The sequence below is a fragment of the Macaca fascicularis genome, chromosome 7 (assembly GCF_037993035.2).
Source record: "Macaca fascicularis isolate 582-1 chromosome 7, T2T-MFA8v1.1".
NCBI lineage: Eukaryota > Metazoa > Chordata > Mammalia > Primates > Cercopithecidae > Macaca > Macaca fascicularis.
This window is the reverse complement of record NC_088381.1, coordinates 9,340,407-9,363,540: the sequence shown is the minus strand read 5'-3', so window position 1 is coordinate 9,363,540 and position 23,134 is coordinate 9,340,407. Positions and strand designations below refer to the sequence as shown.

The 23,134-nt window shown below is 41.6% G+C and overlaps 1 protein-coding gene across 18 annotated transcripts in view; it reads left to right on the top strand.

Annotated features, from left to right (window-relative positions):
- Positions 1-23,134, top strand: part of FMN1 (formin 1) — a 419,977-nt gene that overhangs the window by 99,220 nt on the left and 297,623 nt on the right. For 13 of the 18 annotated variants that reach the window (XM_073995415.1, XM_073995416.1, XM_065547701.2 and 10 more), the window contains one exon: positions 2,133-2,308. The exons of the other annotated variants lie outside the window; for them this stretch is intronic. In XM_073995415.1, coding sequence (XP_073851516.1) covers positions 2,133-2,308 — 176 coding nt within the window. The remainder of the gene's footprint in view (positions 1-2,132; positions 2,309-23,134) is intronic. 18 annotated transcript variants of the gene reach the window in all.

Sequence of the window (23,134 nt, the reverse complement as noted above, 5' to 3'; positions counted from 1 at the left end):
AAAGCCAGCAGCTACTTCAAAAGAAAAATGCAAGGTTGAGGGATTTAAAATGAGGGATGTGATGAGTAACCAATACATCTTTGAAGATGAGGTAGTACAGTGAGAGTATACTGTAAATCTTAAAAGATTTATGACAAAGGTGAACAGAAATAGTCCAGGAGGAGGATGAGCCATATAAATAGAAGTTAAAGGAGGTCTGAGCTTTAGTTTCTTCATCTGTTACAGTATAACCAGTACTGTCTTCCTCAGAGTCAACATGAGCATAAAGCAAAGGTACTAAGCAGAGTGCCTTCTCCCTGAGGTTCCTTTAGGCATTAGTTCATTCCTCTGTCTTGAGACTAGAAGTGGGTCACTCCAAAGCGCATGAGACTCTAAATGAAAGCCCAGAAGACTGTCTGTAGCCAGTGGGTAGCAAGGGGATTGACTGGAAAGGCACTTGTTCTAAGGCATCTGGCCCAGATCAAGGAACAGCCTAGGGTATACTCTTCTAGACAACTGTGTCTGCAGGGATGAGCAGAGACTGGGGAAGCCCTGGACTCTCATTTTTCTCAGTGGCTGCAGAAAGGTGTTTTGTGGACAGCCTGCTACAGGGTAACTGTAGACACACTGTGACCTGCATCATCTTTCACTTTGAATTGTGATTGAAAACTAATAAACCCAACAGGCAAACAACAGCCAGACCTTAGCTGTTTTCATTTTTTTTTCTTCTAAAATGCTACTCTAACACAACCATGCTATCCCGCAGTTCCTTTGTGAGCTGACTTACTCTCAGCTCTAGTTTCGTGTAAGTCAGGTTTCAGCATGGTAGAAGCCACTGGTTGGCTTTGGGTGACTGCCAAACAGACTCTTACAGGGATTATGTGTAATAAACACGCTATCATATATTCAGCAGTGATCTCTATTGCAAAACACCCTGAGCCTAAACCTTTAACTTCTGCCTAGTTGCTTAAAATTTTGCCAAGTTTGCTTACCAGGAATTAAAAGAGGACTAGGAACTTGAGTGCTATGTGAAACATTAGAAGTGATCTAATCTGGTATTTTCCAAACTGTGTTCCAGTACAACATTAAGTGGCTTGCGACACGTTTAGCAGGTGTCCTTTAAATGGATTCTGTGGCCAAATAAGTTTGGAAAACCCTATGATATAGAATTAGGTTTTCTGTACTAAAGGACATCCCAAGGTCTTTAATACGCGAACACGAATCATGGTTCTTTAAGAGATACAGTATGTAGCTTTTCTCACTGATTTGACCGTAAAGTCCTTTTGTTGTCGAACACATATTGCTATTTTGAGAAGAGAATGTCAGGCAGAGGCCGTAGTGTGGTCATTAAAAGCACGACCCTCTATTGTTTAACTGCCCGGGTTCAAGTCCTAGCCTAACCATTTACTGATTTTATGATTGTAAGCAAATTGCTTAACTTCTTTGTATTTCAGTTTCTCCATTTAAAATGAGAAAATGATACCTAACTCTATGTTGTCATAAAAATTGAACAGAGCTGAAAACAGTGTCTGGCACATAGTTAATGATTGTTATCCCATTATTACTTGCCTACAGTTTAGGTTAGAATAAGCTAGACTAATACCTTTGATTCCAGAGATGACAAAAGTGAATCCCAAATAGATTTCTCATGCACTACTCACTCATTCAACAAACTGACCAAGTCCTATATGCACCATGCATAATGATTCTATTCCCAGAAACGAACAAGGCACCATTCCTGCCCTGGAGAACACACACATTAGTGACTTGGCTCAGACGACACTGTTTAGGAACTGTAGGAAAGCCACAGGCCAGACCTCCTGACTTCTGTCCCCCAGCTCCTCTGATTTCATTATGAGATAGAATGACCCATATGCAACCTGTAATCAAGAATATGGGGCATAGAGTACAGTCAGTAGACTTATCTTTTCAAACTGGGGATGAGGGCATATGTTGTAATTTTTTGTTGGTGTGATCTAGAAATTGTAGGGAGAAATACTTTTGAAGGAAAGCAATCTCTTAAAAATATAACTTAGAAAGCAAAGTAAGAGCTAGTATGAAGAAGTCTACGTAGGAGTTCCCCCAATACGGCTTTATTTATTTATTTATTTGGCTGCCATGTCACTTGATGGCCTTTTCTGTGTCTGTTTTAGGTATCTCCTCTGAGGGCTTTCCCTGGGACGGCTTCAATGAGCAGACACCTAAAGACCTTCCCAACAGAGATGGAGGCGCGTGGGTTCTGGGCTACAGAGCAGGACCAGCCTGTCCATTTTTGCTTCATGAGGAAAGGGAGAAGTCAAACAGAAGTGAATTGTACTTGGATCTCCATGTAAGTAGAAATCTTTGTGATTGTGCTGTGGTTCTTTGTGGTCAACAGAGGCTCCTTTAATATGTATTTAATGTAAATTGTGTATATAAAGCTGCATTTAATGTATGAATCATTGTTTAAAAAAATCAGTGGGCTGCAGAAAATCAAGATGCAGCTTGGTGATCTGAAATTTGTACACTAGAAAGTAACTAGCAACTTGTCTAGGAGTGACTGTGTTTGTCATTTATCTGAGTGTTTTCAGAGCACTCTGTTCATTAGCTTTGCAGCCTAAATCTCATTGTGGGAGTACCCACTGGTTGCGAGTCACTACGTAATATCCTTTTACTAAAAATTTGTGAATAACATAGGTAAGCCAGAGCATAGGTATGCTCTGGATTCTCAAGTGAAATCCAAGTACCAGGGCCGGGCGCGGTGGCTCAAGCCTGTAATCCCAGCACTTTGGGAGGCCGAGACGGGCGGATCACGAGGTCAGGAGATCGAGACCATCTTGGCTAACACAGTGAAACCCCGTCTCTATTAAAAATACAAAAAACTAGCTGGGCAAGGTGGCGGGCGCCTGTAGTCCCAGCTACTTGGGAGGCTGAGGCAGGAGAATGGCGTACACCCGGGAGGCGGAGCTTGCAGTGAGCTGAGATCCGGCCACTGCACTCCAGCCTGGGCGGCAGAGCGAGACTCCGTCTCAAAAAAAAAAAAAAAAAAAAAAAAAAAAAAAAAAAATCCAAGTACCCTGCCTGCCTTCCATATTCATGAACCTTTCTCCCCAGCTGCTCAAGTAACAGGTAGATAGGTTGGCAGAAAATCTGTAGAATATAGGATGATGCATTTAAAAAACATAACTTTCTCCTTTCTCTTTTTTTAAATTTTTGTTCACTTTTAATAACCTCTCTGCGGTTTTCTTTTTAATTAATTTTTTTTATTTCAATAGGTTTTTGGGGAACAGGTGGTGTTTGGTTACATGAGTAAGTTCTTTAGTGGGGATTACTGAGATTTTGGTGCACCCATCATCTGAGCACTGTACACTGTACCCAATGTGTAGTCTTTTATCCTTCGTGTTCCCCGACCCTTTCCCACAAGTCCCCAAAGTCCACTGTATCATTGTGATGCCTTTGCGTCCTCATAGGTTAGCTCCCACTTACTAGTGAGAACATATAATGTTTGGTTTTCCATTCCTGAGTTACTTCACTTAGAATAATAGTCTGCAATTTTACCCAACTTTCTGCGAATGGCATTATTTCATTCCTTTCTATGGCTGAGTAGTATTCCATGGTATATGTGTGTATATATGTGTGTGTGTGTGTGTGTATGTATACACACATATATACACACACAATATGTATATACATATATACACACACATACACAATATGTATATACATATACACACATATACACACATATATATACACACACGCACACACATACATACTACATTTTCTTTATCCACTCATTGATTGATGGGGATTTGGGCTGGTTCCATATTTTTGCAAATTGTGCTGCTAATAAACATGCATGTGCAAATATCTTTTCTTATATAATGACTTCTTTTCCTCTGGGTAGATACCCAGTAGTGGGATTGCTGAATCAAATGATAGATCTACTTTTAGTTCAAAAAAATTAGCCTTCTCTGTTTTTGTTTGTTTGTTTTTGTTGTTGTTTTGTTTTGCTTTGTTTTTTTGAGATGGAGTCTTGCTCTGTTGCTCAGGCTGGAGTGCAGTGGCACGATCTTGGCTTGTTGCAACCTCTGCCTCCCGGGTTCAAGCAATCCCCCACCTCAGCCTCCTGAGTAGCTGGGCTTACAGGCGTGAGCCGCCACACCCAGCTAATTTTTGTATTTTTAGTAGAGATGGGGTTTCACCATATTGGCCAGGCTGGTCTCAAACTCCTGACTTGAAAATGTTCCCTCTCTCAGCCGCCCAAAGTGCTGGATTACAGGCATGAGCCATACATCCAGCTGCCTTCTCCTTTCTTATTCATTCTTGTTTTCATTGACGCAGAAGTATTGACTCCTCCTCAGAAAGCACTGGGCTGGGATTCAGCTACTTCCACATTTAGATGGCCTGATAGGATTGACCAGATTATTGTGATTCTCTGCAATCCCTCTTTACCCATCCAGTTCCCTGTCACAGATGAGGTGAGCCACCAAAAATCTAAGAAGCACTTTTTCTTTTTTTTAACCACTAACTTTAATGCCTGTTGACAATCTTGTGTTCTCCAACTCATTACTTTCAGACCTGGAACCATGTGTTTGACGAGTGTAGGTTAAATCTGTGATGTTCACATGGGTGTCATTCAAAGAGCAGGAGAACCCTGTGTTTTTCATAACCATAAAACTATGGTCACCGCATGTCATTTTAGAACAGCATTCAGCATTTCAGGTATCACAAAAGGAGGTTTAGAAATGAAGCTGAAAGGTGAGAAAGCTGCAGTCCTGCGGGAGATGGCATGAGAATTAGTAAAGGTTTTGATTTTGTTCCCCTACGTAAATTTGTGCGTCTCGAGAGAGATGGTTAAAGTAGGAAGTGTAACAGTGACATCTGTTGGTGAATTACTTTAAGTTGCATTTGCTGCAGACAGCAGATCTACAGTGTAAAAGTGCTGAAGTAGATTTTGAAAAGCTACTTTATTTTTCTTCTGTGTTTTAAAAAAATTCTGTGTTTATGTGATTTTTAAAATTGGCTAAACTTTGTATTTCTGGTTTTCCTTTTCCTCTGTAAATTAAATGATTAATTTTTTACAATTCTAAATATCCTACACAATCCTTATAGAAAATTTGAAATACATAGTTACAGTGAAAACAAACCTCATAATCTTAGCAGCTAAGATGGCTGTTACAATTTGATAAATTTTCTTTGTATTTTTTCACTAAGTATGGTTTGTTTTTCAATGAGAGACTTTTTTAAAACATATAAGCATGCCAGATTTTATAACCTCCTCTCTCTTTTGTTTTTCTTTTTTGAGATGGAGTCTCGCTCTGACGCTCAGGCTGGAGTGCAGTGGCATAATCTTGGCTCACTGCAACCTCCACCTGCTGGATTCAAGCGATTCTCCTGCCTCAGCCTCCTGAGTAGCTGGGATTACAGGCGTGTGCCACCATGCCCAGCTAATTTTTTTGTATTTTCAGTAGAGAATAATTTTTTTGTATTTCACCGTGTTAGCCAGGATGGTCTCGATCTCCTGACCTCGTGATCAGCCTGTCTCGGCCTCCCAAAGTGCTGGGATTACAGGCGTGAGCCACCACACCTGGTCTCCTTCTCTTTTTCAAATAATTACTCTTACATTTCTTATCCAGGCTGTTACAGGTTCATTATAGATGTGTTTTAAGTGATTGAGTGATATTCCACGAAATGGTATGCTAAAATTTATTTAATCATTTCTCCATTATTGGATATTGAAGTTGTTTCCAGTTTTGGAATAGGACCACTATTTGGAAATAAAATAGTATGACCACACATATAATTTTTCCTATACCCTTCTCTCCCATTATTTAGGACTATTTCCTTATGATAAAATTCTAGGAGGTGGATTATTTTCTATAATATTTTTAGGTTTTTGATATTTATCACTAGATGAAAAATGTCTATTTCCTGAACTAGCCTTTTATGGGTTTTATATGTTTATATATGTTACATATATATTGTATATAAATTATCCATATGTATATATGTATAATTTTAATATATTTATGTATAAATACATGTGTGATATATAAATATATATTTGTATATATAAATACTGTGTAATTAAAAACAAGTATATATTTATATGTTGCTTAGTTTTTCATTAATCAGAATTATAAAACTAAAATAGTTTCTTTTGATTATTTTCTGAATCAACTGTTTTTTTTTTTTCTTTGAGCCCTGTGTTTCCTTCCTCACCTCCAAGCCCTTCTCCCCTCTTTGGACAGTGTGATTTGACTCTTACATGCTTAAATATTGATATTCTAGGTAAGGTTTCTATCTGAAAGGATTCTACTTATTTAGAACAAATGTGTATCCTATAAAAGACTACAAATTGGGTATAGTGTATACTGCTTGGGTGATGGGTGCAAATCTCATAAATCACCACTAAAGAACTTACTCATGTAACCAAACACCACCTGTTTCCCAATAGCTTATAGAAATAAAAAAGTTAAAAAAAAGAAGAAAAACTTAGCGTCCTATTAATGACTAGCAGCTCACAAAAACCCCTTTCCTCTGGTGGGCTTTAGACTCCAGGCAATATATCCATCGGCCTTAGACACTGGACCAGCACTGCCATGCTTCCAGTTTTTTTTTTTTTGAGACGGAGTCTAGCTCTGTTGCCCAGGCTGGAGTGCAATGGCCGGATCTCAGCTCACTGCAAGCCCCGCCTCCTGGGTTCACGCCATTCTCCTGCCTCAGCCTCCCGAGTAGCTGGGAGTACAGGCGCCCGCCACCTCGCCCGGCTAATTTTTTTTGTATTTTAGTAGAGACGGGGTTTCACCGTGTTAGCCAGGATGGTCTCGATCTCCTGAACTCGTGATCCGCCCGTCTCGGCCTCCCAAAGTGCTGGGATTACAGGCTTGAGCCACCGCGCCCGGCCCATGCTTCCAGTTTTAAACCTGACTTGCAGCATCACCATCAGGATGTTACTTTCCTAAGCCTTTTTCTGTGGCTACACTGACTCTCATTAGTACGTGATGACAGCTAAAACATTTCATACTTGAGATAATTGGTGGGAGTTTGGCATCCACGAGTCAGGATGGACACTGGCGTCAAGGCTAGGGCTGTTGCTAAGTCCCCTCATTTAGCTGGGCATTCATCTTTTAGTTACTAAACTATGAGAAGACTCAGGGGTTCCTTCGGGAATGGCAGGAGGTGGGGTTGGTGTAGGACAAACACTAGGGAGACTCTGGACAGCATCTATTTAGCAAACTAAATGAAAAAAAAAAAACAAAAAAACACCTCCTTTACCCTCCCAACACTTCTGACGTTCTGAGACCAAGTGTACGTATTTTTCATAACAAGCAATTCTCCAATTCCCTGTAGACACCAACTAGGTATCCCAAAATTCAATTCAATTCAATTGACACGATCTACTTGGAATTGTAGCCAGATCCCACAAGTTAAGGGTTCAGTCCCACAAAACTGCCACACCTCAGATGCCAGTCACAAGTAGTGGGTTCCCAGGTTACCCATAACTTCTGTCCAACTTGGATACAAATAGGAGGTTCCCATGACCCCCTCGTCGGGTTCAATAATTTGCTAGGATAACTTGTACAACCTAGGGAAACAGTTTACTTACTGTTACCAGAAAGGGATCTTGATCCAGACCCCAAGAGAGGGTTCTTGGACCTTGCACAAGAGAGAATTTGGGGCAAGTCCATAAAGTAAAAGCAAGTTTACTCAGAAAGTAAAGGAATAAAAGAATGGCTACTCCATAGGCAGAGCACAGTGGTATGGTCTGCTTGATTGAGTATACCTATAGTTATTTCTTGATTATATGCTAAATAAATAAGGGGTGAATTATTCATGAGTTTTCCAGGAAAGAGGTGGGGATTTCCTGGAATTGAGGGTCCCTCCCCTTTTTAGACCATATAAGCAAACTTCCCAACACTACCGTGGCATTTGTAAACTGTCATAGCACTGGTGGGAGTGTGTTATCGTTAGCCTGTAATGAGCAGTGAGGATGACCAGAGGTCACTTTTGTAGCCATGTTGGTTTTGGTGGGTTTTGACTGGCTTCTGTACCACATCCTGTTTTATCAGCAGGGTCTTTGTGACCTGTATCTTGTGGCAACCTTCTTTCTTATCCTGTGACTAAGAATGCCTAATCTACTGGGAATGCAGCCCAGCAGGTTTCAGCCTTATTTTACCCATCCCCTATTCAAGATGGAGTCGCTCTGGTTCAAACGTCTCTGACATTACCAATTTATTACAAAGGATATTTTTAAAGGATACAAATGAATAGCCAGATCAAGAGATACATAGGGTGAGGTCTGGAAGGGTCCCGAGCACAAGAGCTTCTGTCCCTATGGAGACAGAACTTCTTTGGGTAGGGTTTTTATGCAGTCTTCATTATATTGGTGATTAGTTCAGCCTTCAGCCTCTCTACCCTCCTGGAGGTGAGTTGTTGGGACCCAAAATGCCAACCAGCTAATCACAAGGTTGGTTCCCTTGGCAACCTGCCTCCCATCCTCTAAAAGTCACCTCATAACATAAGCTCAAGTGTAGTTGAAAGGGGCTTGTTCTGAATAACAAAAGATGCCCGTTTCACCTTTATTGTTTCTGAGCTGTTTCAGAAACTGAGGACAAAAAACATATTACAGCTTCTATAGATATTTGAAAATATTTGAGTATATCCAAATATTACTACTACTTCCGTGGCTCTTATCACTTAGGAAGTTACGAAGGTTTTAGAAGTTCTGACTAGGAGCCAGATGAAGACCAAATACACAGTATATTTCTCATTATATCAGTATATCACACAACTAGTACTATGATGTAGATGCTAGACTGCTGTGTAGGGAAGCTCTGTTTGGGTAATTATCCTGCAAGTTCTGGTCAAGCAAATTCTATAGACTATTATGGGCAAACTACAAAGCTCTCGAAAGACTGAACCCAAAGCTCTGCCAGCTCCACTTTTGGGCCGTGGGGTTTCCAAATATTGTATGGGACATGCCTATCACAACATGATTTTTTTTTTTAAATCTGAAATTCCTATTTAACTGGGTATCCCATATTTTATTAACTAACTCCGTCAACCCTAGATAATTACTTTTGAAGCAAGATCCAAATGCATGAATTGCCCTTGGGTAGCATCTATATATGACAAAACCTCAGTCACCCTAGAGTGCCCATTTAGAACATGAATATTAAGAAGTTAGCCTGAAGGGGCAGTTTCTTATGTTCCACTGAACTAGGAGCTACCATTAGTCATGCATCTCAGGTCCTATGGCACTTTCAACCAGATTTATCAAAGGCAACCGAATATAGTCAGAGACTAGAGAAACACTGGGGCCTAAATTCTTATAACAAGTGCAGTTTCCTGAAGATTCCAGTGGAGAGGAATGCTCACCATGGAGAATAGTTTGTAACGTGTCTATGAACAAAGACATGGGTAGATAGAAAACACACTGAAAGAGGTATGGCCTGAAATTGAAAACAAAGATATGAAAAGCAGAAACAGGTAAGTAGTCATTAGGGTCATATCCTGGTGGCACTACTCTTTGGAAATAGGATTTTGTATGCCAGCTTTTAAAACACTTTGGAGGCCGAGGCAGGTGGATCACCTGAGGTCAGGAGTTTGAGATCAGCCTGACCAACACGATGAAACCCCATCTCTACTGAAAATACAAAAATTGGCCAGGTGTGGTGGTGGGTGCCTGTAATCCCAGCTACTTGGGAGGCTGAGGCAGAAGAATCGCTTGAACCGGGAGGCAGAGGTTGCAGTGAGCCGAGAGTGCACCATTGCTTTCCAGCTGAGCGACAGAGCGAGACTCCGTCTTAAAAATGCGCGTGCACACGCGCGCGCACACACACACACACACACACACACAAATCTGAACTCTTGTTGATTCTGGTGTCCAAGGCTCATCAAATCCCTTTCTCGCCTGTGAGGCCCTGCATGTTTTTTACTGAATTGGCTTAATTGGCTGGGGAAGACACAGCATCCCGTTCCAAGTAATTGTCTCTTATGAACTTGGATGTAATTACCAAGGCTACTCCCAACCTTGACTGTCTAAACGGTAATAAGAACCTCCATATCTTATTGATCACTTCCTAAAAGCCAGACCCTGCCCTTAGAGGTGTTATTATACGTATTGTACAAATAAGCAAGGGCACGGGTAGGATTTAAACCCAATCTGATTGGAGACCCAAGTACTTAAATGTTAACTCCTCCTTCCTCTCCACTACTTTTGGACTTACTTGTTTTGTTTTTAATTTAAGAACAAAAGACATTCATTTAATGGATGAGGATTAGCTCCCATAATCAGTGAGAAGGATTGTGATCCAGGCTCAGAATTAGAGAGCTAGACCTACAACCAAAATTACTCCACAGAACTCATCCAGTAAAAATTCTGCAGCTACTAATATGGGACACTAGCTACCTCAGCATGCACCAGGTATCCTGGGTCTTTAAAATTAATGGTGATTGAGGTGATAGGTATCCTAATTACTCTCTCTTAATCATTACATATTGTATACAAGTATCAAAGTAGCACATGTACCCGAAAATATGTATGATATATCAATTTTTTAACATTTAAAAATAAAATTAATGGCGAAACATTGATGGGAATGTTACAAATGCAGATTCATTCAGCCGCTTGCTGCCTGCCAAACCAGTTAGCAAGGTGGGGGTATGATAGAAGAGTGACTTTATTATAAACCAAAGTTAGCCGTGGAGAAAATGGTCCAGGCTCTTGTCTTAATGGAACTACTTCAAATTTCTAAGCGAAACGCGAGGATTTAAGAAGGGGAAGTTTTGGCCGGGTGCGGTGGCTAACGCCTGTAATCCCAGCACTTTGAGAGGCCGAGGCTGGTGGATCATGAGGTCAGGAGATCGAGACCATCCTGGCTAACCCGGTGAAATCCCGTTTCTACTAAAAAATACAAAAAACTAGCTGGGCGAGGTGGCGGGCGCCTGTAGTCCCAGCTACTTGGGAGGCTGAGGCAGGAGAATGGCATGAACGCGGGAGGTGGAGCTTGCAGTGAGCCAAGATCGCGCCACTGCACTCCAGCCTGGGCAATAGAGTCCGTCTCAAAAAAAAAAAAAAAAAAAAAGAAGGGGAAGTTTTGCCACTACAGAGTACCCTCCATGCAGGGGTGAGGCAATGCACATCTGTGTGACTTGTCCCAGTGGCTTATCTTGAGTTATTGCCACATCTGGTAAATGGGCCTGCATCAGCTCATCATCTTGGGTTCAACTGCAGCCTTGAAGCAAGCTCTGGGTGGGGGAGATTTCCACAGGTGCTTGTATTGTTTCAAGATTTAGTCTTCGGAAAATTTTTTTTTTTTTTTTTTTTTTTTTTGAGATGGAGTTTTACTTTTGTTGCCCAGGCTAAAGTGCAATGGTGCCATCTCAGCTCACTGCAACCTCTGCCTCCTGAGTTCAAGCTATTCTTGTGCCTCAGCTTCCCGAGTAGCTGGGATTACAGGCATGTGCCACCATACCCGGCAAATTTTTGTGTTATTAGTAGAGATGGAGTTTCTCCATGTTGGTCAGGCTGGTCTTGAACTCCCAACCTCAGGTGATCCACCCACCTTGGCCTCCCAAAGTGCTGGGATTACAGGCACCCACCATCATGCCTGGCTAATTTTTGTGTTTTTGTGGAGATGGGGTTTCACCACATTGGCCAGGCTGGTCTTGAACTCCTGACCGCAGGTGATCCATCTGCCTCAGCCTCCCAAAGTTCTGCGATTACAGGCATGAGCCACTGCACCCGGCCATTTTTTCTTGTTTTGTTTTGAGATGGAGTCTCGCTCTGTTACCTAGGCTGGAGTGCAGTGGCACAATCTTGGCCCACTGCAAGCTCTGCCTCCCGGGTTCCCACCATTCTCCTGCCTCAGCCTCCTGAGTAGCTGGGACTACAGGTGCCCGCCACTGCGCCCGGCTAATTTTTTGTATTTTTTTTAGTAGAGACAAGGTTTCACCGTGTTAGCCAGGATGGTCCGATCTCCTGACCTTGTGATCCGCCCGCCTCGGCCTCTCAACATTCTGGGATTACAGGCATGAGCCACCGCACCCAGCCCAGTCTCTGGAACTTTTAAGCAAACATATAATTAAATGAGCTAGCAGTGTGAGGGTGTGTCTAGTGGTTAACACAAAGAAAAAAAAATAAAACTTTAAAATATAGGCACTCAGTTACAGGAACACCAGCAGATTTCAGTCCTTCCACCTTCCTTCACTCCTAAATAACAAATTTGACAGCGTAAATTAGATTCAACATCAATAAATGCGCAGATTGCTCTGTGTTGTGTGTCTTTGCTTACATGGAGAGGGCCGCATTTTTGTATTGTTTTCGTGGAAGCCGGTGAAAGAGTCTACCACTTAAAGCTACAGGCGCTAGGAATGGCTTGACCAAATCATGAGAATATTCTTGACAATGTGACTTGTACTTGCAAGTGAAGTGAATTTAGAAATACCAAAGTAGCTTGTTTCCTGACGGAGTGTGTTCGTTTGTGTATGTGTGAGTACATGTCTGTGTGTATGTGTGTGAAAGAGAAAAAGAATGAGAGACAGGGATCATGTGTCGGTTGGTGGTATGATAAGTCATCAAGAAATTATCCAGATGAAAAGAACAGTTGGAAGGGATGAGTTATTGATCAATTTGGAAAATCATTTTGTTTTGTTTTCTACAAATTCTTCATCACTTTAAGTCATGATAAAGCAGTTGCAAAAAAAGTAATCTGATTTATTTCCTAATGCACATGCAAGTTAACCAATTATCTCTCAAATTAGTGCAAATTTGGAAATTAGTGTGAAGGATTGTTAGGTTTAAATAGAATTTCTGTTTTCCGCTAATCACAAATTCTTAAACCAGTTCTCACACTTCTCTACCAATTGAAAAATAATGGCAAATCTGGTAACAGTTCAGCTCAGCTTTCTTTTTTGAGATGGAGTCTCACTCTGTGACCCAGGCTGGAGTGCAGTGGCACGATCTCAGCTCATTCCAGCCTCCGCTTGGCAGGTTCAAGTGATTCTCCTGCCTCAGCCTCCCGAGTAGCTGGTATCACAGGCGGGCGCCACCATGCCTGGCTAATTTTTGTATTTTTAGTAGAGACAGGGTTTCACCATGTTGGCCAGGTTGGTCTTGAACTCCTGATCTCAGGTGATCCTCCCTCCTCAGCCTCCCAACGTGCTGGGATTATAGGCATGAGCCACCGCACCCAGCCTCAGGTTTCTTTATAAAATAAAAAGAATAATAAGCTTGGATAAATTATTGCATCACCTTAATGCTTAATGGAACTGTGAAATTTGCTTTTCTTTGATCTTTATAACACACATTCTTACTTCTTGTTCTCCTATTCTGATGAGAAATATCATAGCTGTTCATATAAAATTTGGACTCGAGGGTATATACAGAGAAAACTCTGTATTATACTTTCAAAGCCAGAGAGGTCACAGAATAGAACTGAATTTTAAATAAAATGATGAAGAATTTGTCTAAGAATTGTATTTAAGTGAATTGGAATATTGCCACTAAAATACTTGATTTTCTCTAAAATTCACATGATTGTTTTTTGCCCCCTCTGGATGTGTTCCAAGTTTTTACCCTCATTTTTCTGTCTGAAAAGCTTAAATTTCTGTCTGCATTCACTAAACTTAGAGTGCTGTGAGCCTCACATGGTGTCTTCCAACCTTGGCCTCTTACTACGTACATCATTTGTGCTCCGTGCATGTCTTTCAGAAAAGCATTTTCTTCTTCTCTCTCTCCAGGATGAAGGTGGGAATTTGTAGTTAAAATTACAATCCCATATGAGCTATTTAGAATTTGAAATGCAGTAGCCTTTGCATACTGACTGTGAATACCCCTATATTAACATAAAGTTCTGATTTTTATGGCCCAGTTGCTTTTCTGTTGCCTTTTGGATTTTACAGATTTTACTTAAGCAATTCCAATGTATTACTATCATTATTTCTAAATTGCATTAAGGATTGCAGCCACTAGTGTCTTGCACATGAACATCGTAAACTTTCCTTCTCCAGCTATGGAAAGTATGTGACTTTGATTCTAGGAACTGTTATAGCATTTCTTCAGAATATTTCATGAGGCTTTTTAAAGTGTTGAAAATGACAGTAGTCCTATATATACTTGTTTTATTTAAATCTCCAATTAAAATGGTGTACCACACGGAGGCAATAGTGAATACATTTCAAAACCGTGGAAACGTGGTTCCTCCCCACCACCTGCATGTGCTCCATAATAATGATGGTCACATTTATTTAGCATCTGGGGAATCAAGCAAGCACTGGGTTAAGAATATCAGCACATTTAATTATTGAACTATTCGATGAGTTAAGTATTATTTTTCTCATTTTACACGTGGATGCTATCTTAGAGATGTTAAAGCACCTACCTCAACTGACAAGGCTAGTTTGTGACTAGTAATATCTCATGCTAAACCCCAATACATCCCTCTTCAAAGACACAGCCTTGTTGCCTCTACTTTTTCTCTGCTGTCTCTTTAACTGTTTAATAATTGGATGGGCCGGGCACAGTGGCTCACACCTATAATCCCAATGCTTTAGGAGGCCAAGGCAGGTGGATCACTTGAGCCCAGGAGTTTGAAACCAGCCTGAGCAACATAGAGAATTCCTATCTCTAGAAAATAAAATAGAACAAAAATTAGCCAGGTGTGGTGTCATGCACGTGTGGTCCCAACTACTCAGGGGGCTGAGGTGGGAAGATGGCTTGTGCCCTGGGAGGCAGAGGTTGCAGTGAACTGAGATTGCCCCACTGCACTCCAGCCTGGGCGACAGAGCAAGACTCCGTCTCAAAAAAAGAATTGGATCATAGCTGTGGCAATGCCTGACTTACTTTCTCCTTTGTAATTTTAGTGCATTGACATTTGTTTCAACAGTTTTCTCTTTAAATGTCTGAATTAATCATGTGGACATTAGGGTCAAAGAATCATTACTGATTCAGGATTCATTTGCGACCTTTCTACCCTCTGTAAACTTCTAATTTCAGCAGCCATGTGGTTCTGGGTAACCAGGTGATCTATTTTGCCTCCCTTCCTATGTTTCAGTGGGAAAGAAAACTATTATAAAATAGTTTTTTTGATTTATTGTCATGAACAAACATTTAGAATCAGGTGGATCCAGTGCAAATGTTGGCTTTATGGCAGAAACTTTCATTGGACAGTAATAATCTGTCAAATGCAATTAATGGCATCTTTCTCATAGAGTTATGGAGAGGATTAGGGTGCAAGAAAACTTGCATAAATAACCCAGCATTCTGCCTACTTGGAACAGCATGCGTGCTCCTCTCATCCATCTTCATTTTCTTTTAGGTAAATCCTCACCTTCCCTAGATTTTCTATTGTCCTCTTTAAAAATATTTTTAAATGATACTTGGATCTTTGGAGTTTGAACTAATATTCTCAAGATAACTTTGACTTTAAAAAATGAAAGAAGGAAAAGAAAAAGTTATAGCGGTAGCCATGAACTGCCTCGTTTTACTGCACGGGAAGAAGGGAGTGTAGGCAGCAACAGGCATTAGTAGTCTAATAAATTCCAGGTCCTCATCTTTTATCAGGAGCAACTTAGTCACAGTGAAATGCTTTCTCCATAGACTCCATGCCTTCTGCTGTCATTAGCCATACGGAACACCAATATTATGCCTTCACTTTGGAGAAGCTCAAAACTCTTCTGAAACACATCCCAGGAAATTCTGTACTTTAAAGACTGCTACCCACCAACCCTCATCCCGCCCACCCCAGCTTCAGAAGTCACAGCCTTTCTTTCCCCTTTTACATTATTTTACTTTGTCATTGATATTAAATCCATTTCTAGGGGACCTTTGACACTGGTTGGTGGAACAACCGAGTCTTAGAAATATTTGGGAGTAGGATTCTAACCAGTAACATAATAACTATTTCAAACTTGATTTTCATGTGGGTCCAATCTTTTATTTCATTTGTAATGAAGCAGCACCTTTGAAGTCTAATGAATTGACCCAAAACCAAACGTAAATAAATAAATAAAATGTCTAGTGCTGTGCTACTGAGGACCCAGGCTTACTGTTTCCAAACAGTCCTTCCCCAAAGGACGGAAAATCTCAGTGCTAAGGCACCTAGTGTCATTTTCAGCATGCTTTTTCTCATGAGAAAAAGATGGAGGAAACCACATTCATGGATTTTTTTTTTTCTGTCAAATAACTGAGTTGGTTTAAAAATCACGTTGGAGCTTGGGAAACAAAGTAAAGAACAGGGCACACTTTGTCACCTTATGCAGTGGCCGCTTGAGGAAAGTTTAATTACTCTCTTCAGGTGACACAGATGGAAGAATCCAATCCAGAAAACACTGGCCCTGAAACACCCAAAGGGATCCCTTGGAAGAATTTTCTTTGGAGCTCAGGGTCCTTGTGGCATGGTTGCGGCTGGGGCGTGCGGAGGTGTGTTGTACGTAGCCCTTCTGCCCAAGTGCATGTATCGGAGTTGGGAGAAGAAAACTTCCTGCTTGGGCTGTTAGTTCATCAGTAACTACTTGTTTTATAATGAGAATGCCAAAAAAGTCTGTTAGATGATGGTTCATGTCCCTAAGGAAGCTGTTCTTTTCCTAGGAAAACATATCCTACTTACTGCAGGTCATTGATGAGGGCCAAACATATAATAGTGTATGCCTCATAGCAATTCATGAACCAGGAACTGTTCTTACCAGTTTCCAGGTGAGGGAGCTGCAGCACAGGGAGCTTATATATAATTTGCCCCAGGTTAAGCCTCTTGTAGGAGTGGAGCATGGTGTGAGCCCAGGACTCAAGGCCTGTTCTTTGTTGTTGTTGTTGTTGTTGTTGTTGTTGTTGTTGAGATGGAGTCTTGCTCTATTACCCAGGCTGGAGTGCAGTAGTGCCATCTCGGCTCACTGCAACCTCCACCTTCCAGGTTCAAGCGATTCTCCTGCCTCAGCCTCCTGAGTAACTGGGACTACAGGCACACACCACCACCATGCCTGACTAATTTTTTGAATTTTTAGTAGAGATGGAGTTTCGCCACGTTGACCAGGGTGGTTTTGAACTCCTAGCCTCAAGTCATCCGCCTGCTTTGGCCTCCCAAAGTGCTAGGATTACAAGCGTGAGCCACTGCACCCGGCCGAGGGCCTGTTCTTAATTCTGCACACTGCCCATGTTTCTTGATCATCATAAGATTACATACCCCCTGCTGTCTTCCTTTCTTCAAGCTTCGCAAGATGTCCCAACCTTTCTCCTTTCCTTTTAGATTCTTCTAGTTTGTTATCAATATTCAATCCATTTCCACAGAAGCTTTGATACTGCCCAGTGGAACCAGTCTCAGAAATACTTTATTTTCAACAGAAAAAAAGACCTTAATCACTGGGATGGGTCCTTGCAAGAGGCAGGTGCTGCCTGTTGTCTTTTAACCAATTAGTAAAAACAGTTGCAGGCTTCTGATGGGGTGACCCGGAGAGGCTGTTGTAAGCTTTGCTTTGGCAGAGGAACGCCACAGCATGAAGGCAGGGAAAGTGCTACAAAACTAGAAGTTTAAGGGTATGTCTGGCTTTGTCTTTCGTTTGGCCTTACATTCCTGTGAATTAGGGAGAAGCAAGGTGTTGTCTCCATTTGAGAGATGCAGAAAATGAGCATAACGAAGATGCTGTTGAGGAAGAAGGTAAGACCCCACAGCATAGCAGCAGGGTGATGTGATGTGGGTGAACCGGAGATGGGATGCCTTTTTTCCCATCTGGGTGCTGCACTTGAGCAGTATGAACTGGTTGGTACCGGTTGTTTAGCTTCCATTGACCTCAAATGTCTTCGCCTTTAAAACAAAAGGTCAAGCCAGGCCGGGAGCAGTGGCTAACGCCTGTAGTCCCAGTACATTGTGGGGCCAAGGCAGGCAGATTACTTGAAGCCAGGAGTTTGAGACCAGCCTGGGCAACATGGTGAAACCCCGTCTCTATAAAAAATACAAAAATTAGCCGGGCGTGGTGACACTCACCTATAATCCCAGGTGCTCAGGAGGCTGCGGTGGGAGAATCATTTGAGCAAGGGAGGTCAAGGCTGCGTGAGCAGTGATTGTGCCACTGTACTTCAGCCTGGGCAACAGAGCGAGACCCTGTCTCAAAAAATAAATAACTAAAGCCAAGCTAGATAATTTCTAATATTTCTGAGGTCCCATTCAACCTTCCAGCAACTTGATTCTACCCAAATTATTCCATACTCTTGTACTTCTTTTCTACGACACCTCATTTTACAGACATTTTTTGACTCCTTGTGATGTTACAATTTTCTCAGCTCTCCCCTTTTGTCCAAGATGCCATTTGTTGAATTAAAACACACTTCCTGAACCAAAAAACCAGGTCTTCACCCATTAACCCACCCATATCTTTATTCAGAACTTATTTTTCCCAGTCCATTGCTCTTAACTTTTTTCACCTGCAGAAATAGTTTCCCCACTCTTATTTACCCTTACTAAGTTTAACTCCTTTCTACTTTTTGTTTCAAACAGTTTTCACGTGAAGCTATTTGAACTACTTTGGGAAGCTAGAAGCGATTTGCCATTAAAATCAGGCCCAGAACTTGAAATAAGTTGGACGAGGAGAATCATGACAATTAAGTAGCTTAAGAGTGAAATGCGATCCTGTTTACTTTACTTTCACCTTACCTTTCTGAAGTCTGATGAGAATGTGGGGGTGAATTATCCAAACTGAATAATCACGAGAAGTGCTACGAAGAATAAGGGGGCCCTTAGGAAGTTTCTTCCACACAGTGTCCAATTTTTGCAAAATGATATTAAAAAATTTTTATTGCTGATTTCCTAATACTAGGAAAGTCAAGGAGCTGAGCTCTACTGCCTGTAGGAGATAATGTGCCTTTTGTTGCAATTGTTCTTATCTCACTAGGTATCCACTTATTAGACTGATGTTCTGTTTTTTTTTTTTTGAAGATGGAGTCTTGCTCTGTTGCCCAGGCTGGAGTGCAGGGGGATGCATCTCGGCTCTCTGCAATCTCCACCTCATGGGTTCCAGTGATTCTCCTCCCTCAGCCTCCCAAGTAGATGGGATTACAGGTGCCCACCACCATGCCTGTCTAATTTTTATAGTTTTAGTAGAGACAAGATTTCGCCGTGTTGGCCAGGCTGGTCTTCAACTCCTGACCTCAGGTAGTCCGCCTGCCTCGGCCTCCCAAAGTGCTGAGATTACAGGTGTGAGCTTCTGTACCCAGCCTAGACTGATATTCTTTTTGCCATGAGGTACAACTGGCTCCAGCTTCAATCTTTGTACAGCTGAGAGGACGGTGAGATGGGAGAAACGTGAAGAATTCACTGCTAGTAAATTCTGCAAAAGTACTATGCTCACATTTTTAAGTAGCTAGGTACTGATTGTTTTTAACGAAGAGTTATAACGGAATATCATGTCGGTCAAATGCTATCTATTTTTCATGTGTCCTTTGACTTAGAGTTGTCCCTCCATCTACTTGGAAGATTGATCACCCATATACCCAAATCCTCTCATACCTAAGTCCCACAGTAGGCTCTGGGAATCCACTTACAGAAAAAGTTGAAAAGTTAACCCTTCATCTATGCAGGTTTCACCTCCCATGAAGACTGCATTTTCCATCTTCTTTTGGTTGAAAATACAGGTGAACCCATACAGTTCAAACCTGTGTTGTCTGAGGTGGATCACTTTTAATCTGGTACAGATTATTTTTTGTAGATTTTTCCCCATGTTACACAGAAGAAAAGAATGGTCATCCTCAGTATAAGGTTGCTTTTTTGTTTGTGTGTGTGTGTGTTTTTTTGGTGAAAATCATTTTTGCACAGATGTGGCCGTTAGAGAGTTAATGTGCGTTGAGGTTAGGACAAAAGAGAGTCAGTTGAGGTAGTAGCAGGTTTTAAAGAACGAAAGCCTTTGCTTCCATTGGTTTTGTGTAGTAAGTGCTTATTTCAGCACATAATTAGATATTGAGATAATGTCCAAGAAAAGTGATTATTTCCCTCCCTGAAAATGTTAAAGCTTTAAAGAGATTCATTTTTCAAGACCAATTTAGATTGAATTTGTAGGTTGCTTATTTGAATATTATAACCTGAAGCACTCTTATTCCCTGAGTGACCAGCAGTGGTAACATTTCTTATGGTCATGAGAACCAGTGACTTGAAAGAGTGTTCAAAAGATCTCTTTGAATTACAGTGCTCCTCTTACTCGTGTTCATATTTAGATGGTCACTGATGGCTTTCATTCAGAATTGTTTTAGGTCCAGCTATTACTATTAGACTGAACCTGGGGGATAAATTCCTTGGTTACAGTCTATAAACAGAGAGTCTCCTCTTTCCGAATAGATATCTCCAACTTAACTGCACATTTCATGGAGGTGGAAGGCAAGGGTGTCTTCATTCTTATGTCCTCACAGCCTCATTCATTGTTGGTGTTCGTTAATGACATTGGATGAAGAAGTCTTTTTAATCGAAGTCATGCTTCATAAATGAAGGAGAATGGTAGGGGCAAACTGGAAAACCTTGATATGTTTGAGCCCAGAGGATTCTGTGTCTCTTCTGTGGTAGGTAGATAGGCTTGATTTTTCTTTTCTCGCTCTTCCTCTATTTTTTTTTTTTTAAGAAAACTTGTAAATTTTCCCCCAAGTTATGCAAAAGAAAAGAATGGTCATCCTCAGTATAAGGTTGTTTCATTTATTTATTTATTTATTTATTTATTTTTGGTGAATTTCGTCTTCTGTGTCATTGAAGAGGATAAAGTATGCCTCACATCCCAGTTAAAGACCACTGATGAACTGGGCTGAAACCTTTGCACCTCAAGACTTAGCTGTGTGTGGTCTTCTATTAGGGAAGAAAGTGGAGCTCTGGGCTTGCGAAGAGTGGTTGAGAGTGTGGATGCTGGAGCCTGACTGCATGGATTCAAATTATACTTCCACCATCCACCGTTCCTGTGGACTGGCAAGCCATTTAATCTTTCTGTGCCTCAGTTTTCTAGCAGGAAAAAGAATAATAATAACAATTCACAATATGGTTGTTATCTGTATTAAATGAGTTAATATGTGTGGAGCACCTAAAACTGTGCTTGGCACGTGGTCAGCCCTTAAATATTAGATGATGTTATTCTCCACTTACTGGCTGTGTAGGTTTGGCAAGTTACCTTCTCTAGCTATGGTTGCTTACCTTTAAAAATGAGCCTAATAATACCTTACTTACCTAGAGCCAAGGGGAGGAAATCAAATAATCTCCTGGGACCAAAGACTTGACCCACTTTCCATGGAATTGTGTTGGCATCTGTGAGTATTGAGGGGATACTGAAACATTATAATTCTGCTCCATGCCATGGTGCAGAAGGGTCAATAGCCCCTTCCGGCATCTGTTATATTTTGCCCAAATCTATAGAGGGGCCTGGAAGCTTATTCCAGAAATCAAGAATTAGTTATGTCTGAGAAAATTGAGTCTTTTCAGTTCATAAAAACAAAAAGACCAAGTACGTGCAATCTCCCACTGCCCCCTGCCATGTGAGAATTGGATGATCTGCATTGCTCGTAAGAAGACTGATCTTAGGCCAGATGCAGTGGCTCATGCCTGTAATCCTAGCACTTTGGGAGGCCCAGGTGGATGGATCACCTGAGGCTGGGAGTTCGAGACCAGCCTGACCAACATGGAGAAACCCTGTCTGTGCTAAAAATACAAAATTAGCCGGGTGTGGTGGCACATGCCTGTAATCCCAGCTACTTGGGAGGCTGAGGCAGAAGAATCACTTGAACCTGCGAGGCAGGGGTTGCGATGAGCAGAGATCGCACCATTGCACTAGAGCCTGGGCAGGAAGAGCGAAACTCTGTCTCAAAAAAAAAAAAAAAAAAAAAAAGACTGATCTTATGATCTGTTGTTGTGATGATTTCTTCTTTCCACAGTCTTGAAGAAGCAGATGTCTGATTTTAATCAATGGGTATTTCCTCTAGACAAGAAGCTTGTTCTGAGACTTAAAAGACACCATTGAATTTTTCTGCAGTGTCCCGATGGCTTTTTGATTAAGTGTGCCTCAGTTAATAATCCCCAAAAATACTATGATCAGGAGCAAACAGAGAAGTACCTGTTTAAAACACAAGATCAAATCAAGATTTAGAAAGTGTTTTACTTTCTCTTGGTGGTTGGTGGGATGCAATGATATGTTTTTATCTGTGTGAGCGTTCCTTTTGAATACGTTGCTAGGAATGTGTTTTTGAATCAGAATTTCTCAGTATTAATACTTAGATTGTTTTTAGTACTGAAGAACATAGCTCACGTTATCGATATGTGACATGTAGCCACCCCTTCTTGCAGATAAAGCAAGACGGTCGTTTTCCTTATGGCTACCATTTCCATTTTGCAGAAGGAATTACTGTTTGTGTTTAACACTTGACCGCAGTCGTCTTGGACCTTTGCTCAAAGAGAGATGGCAATTACTGTTAAGCCAGTTTGACTTGCCTCTCCATCCAGAACAGTGTCCTGTCCATCCCAGGCACTGATTGCATGCCTGCTGAGTGGGACTGGATTTGAAAAACGCTGAGCCCTTCAGGTAGACAGGCAGCTGTCCCAAGAGGCAGCTATGCAGCTAGGAAACAGGGCTGCAGTTTTTACCCCCATCCTTTGTTGCCAGCTTCCCAGCATATGAATAGCGTGGTAGAAACTACTCTGGGCTGATGTTTGGAGGTTGTTTTGTCTGTCCTGTTTTTGTTTGGGCAAATTGGGTCTGTGATAGAGATCTGACTGATAGAGACTTTTCACATGTTTTGCCCTTTAGGGGGGTGCGGATCCTTGGGGATCTTTGCATTGTTTTGTCTAATAGGGTCGGTTGTGTGTTACACTGTGTCATGCCAGGTTTCATTTAGTTGGCTGGGACACCAAAGGGGAAAGGGGTGTCCTGCTGCTGTCCGGGTTTCTAAGGAAGCCGGGAAGTCACAGCTGCTGAGCAGAAAGAAGCCTGCGGTTGACACAGGGAGTGTAGAGGGTAATCATTCCTGCCGAGCCGGGGCTGTTTACTTTGCCACCGTGTTGCTGGTGGACGCTGGGTGTGGTGGGCGTGCTTGCCTAGTACCTGTTTGTAGAGCACTGACACAGCCAGGGCAGAGCTAAAACAGCAGTCATCTGAAACCAGTCGTGTGGGTTTTCCCTCACGGGCTTTAGCAGCTAAAATCTGCATTCCAGATGAAACCTGC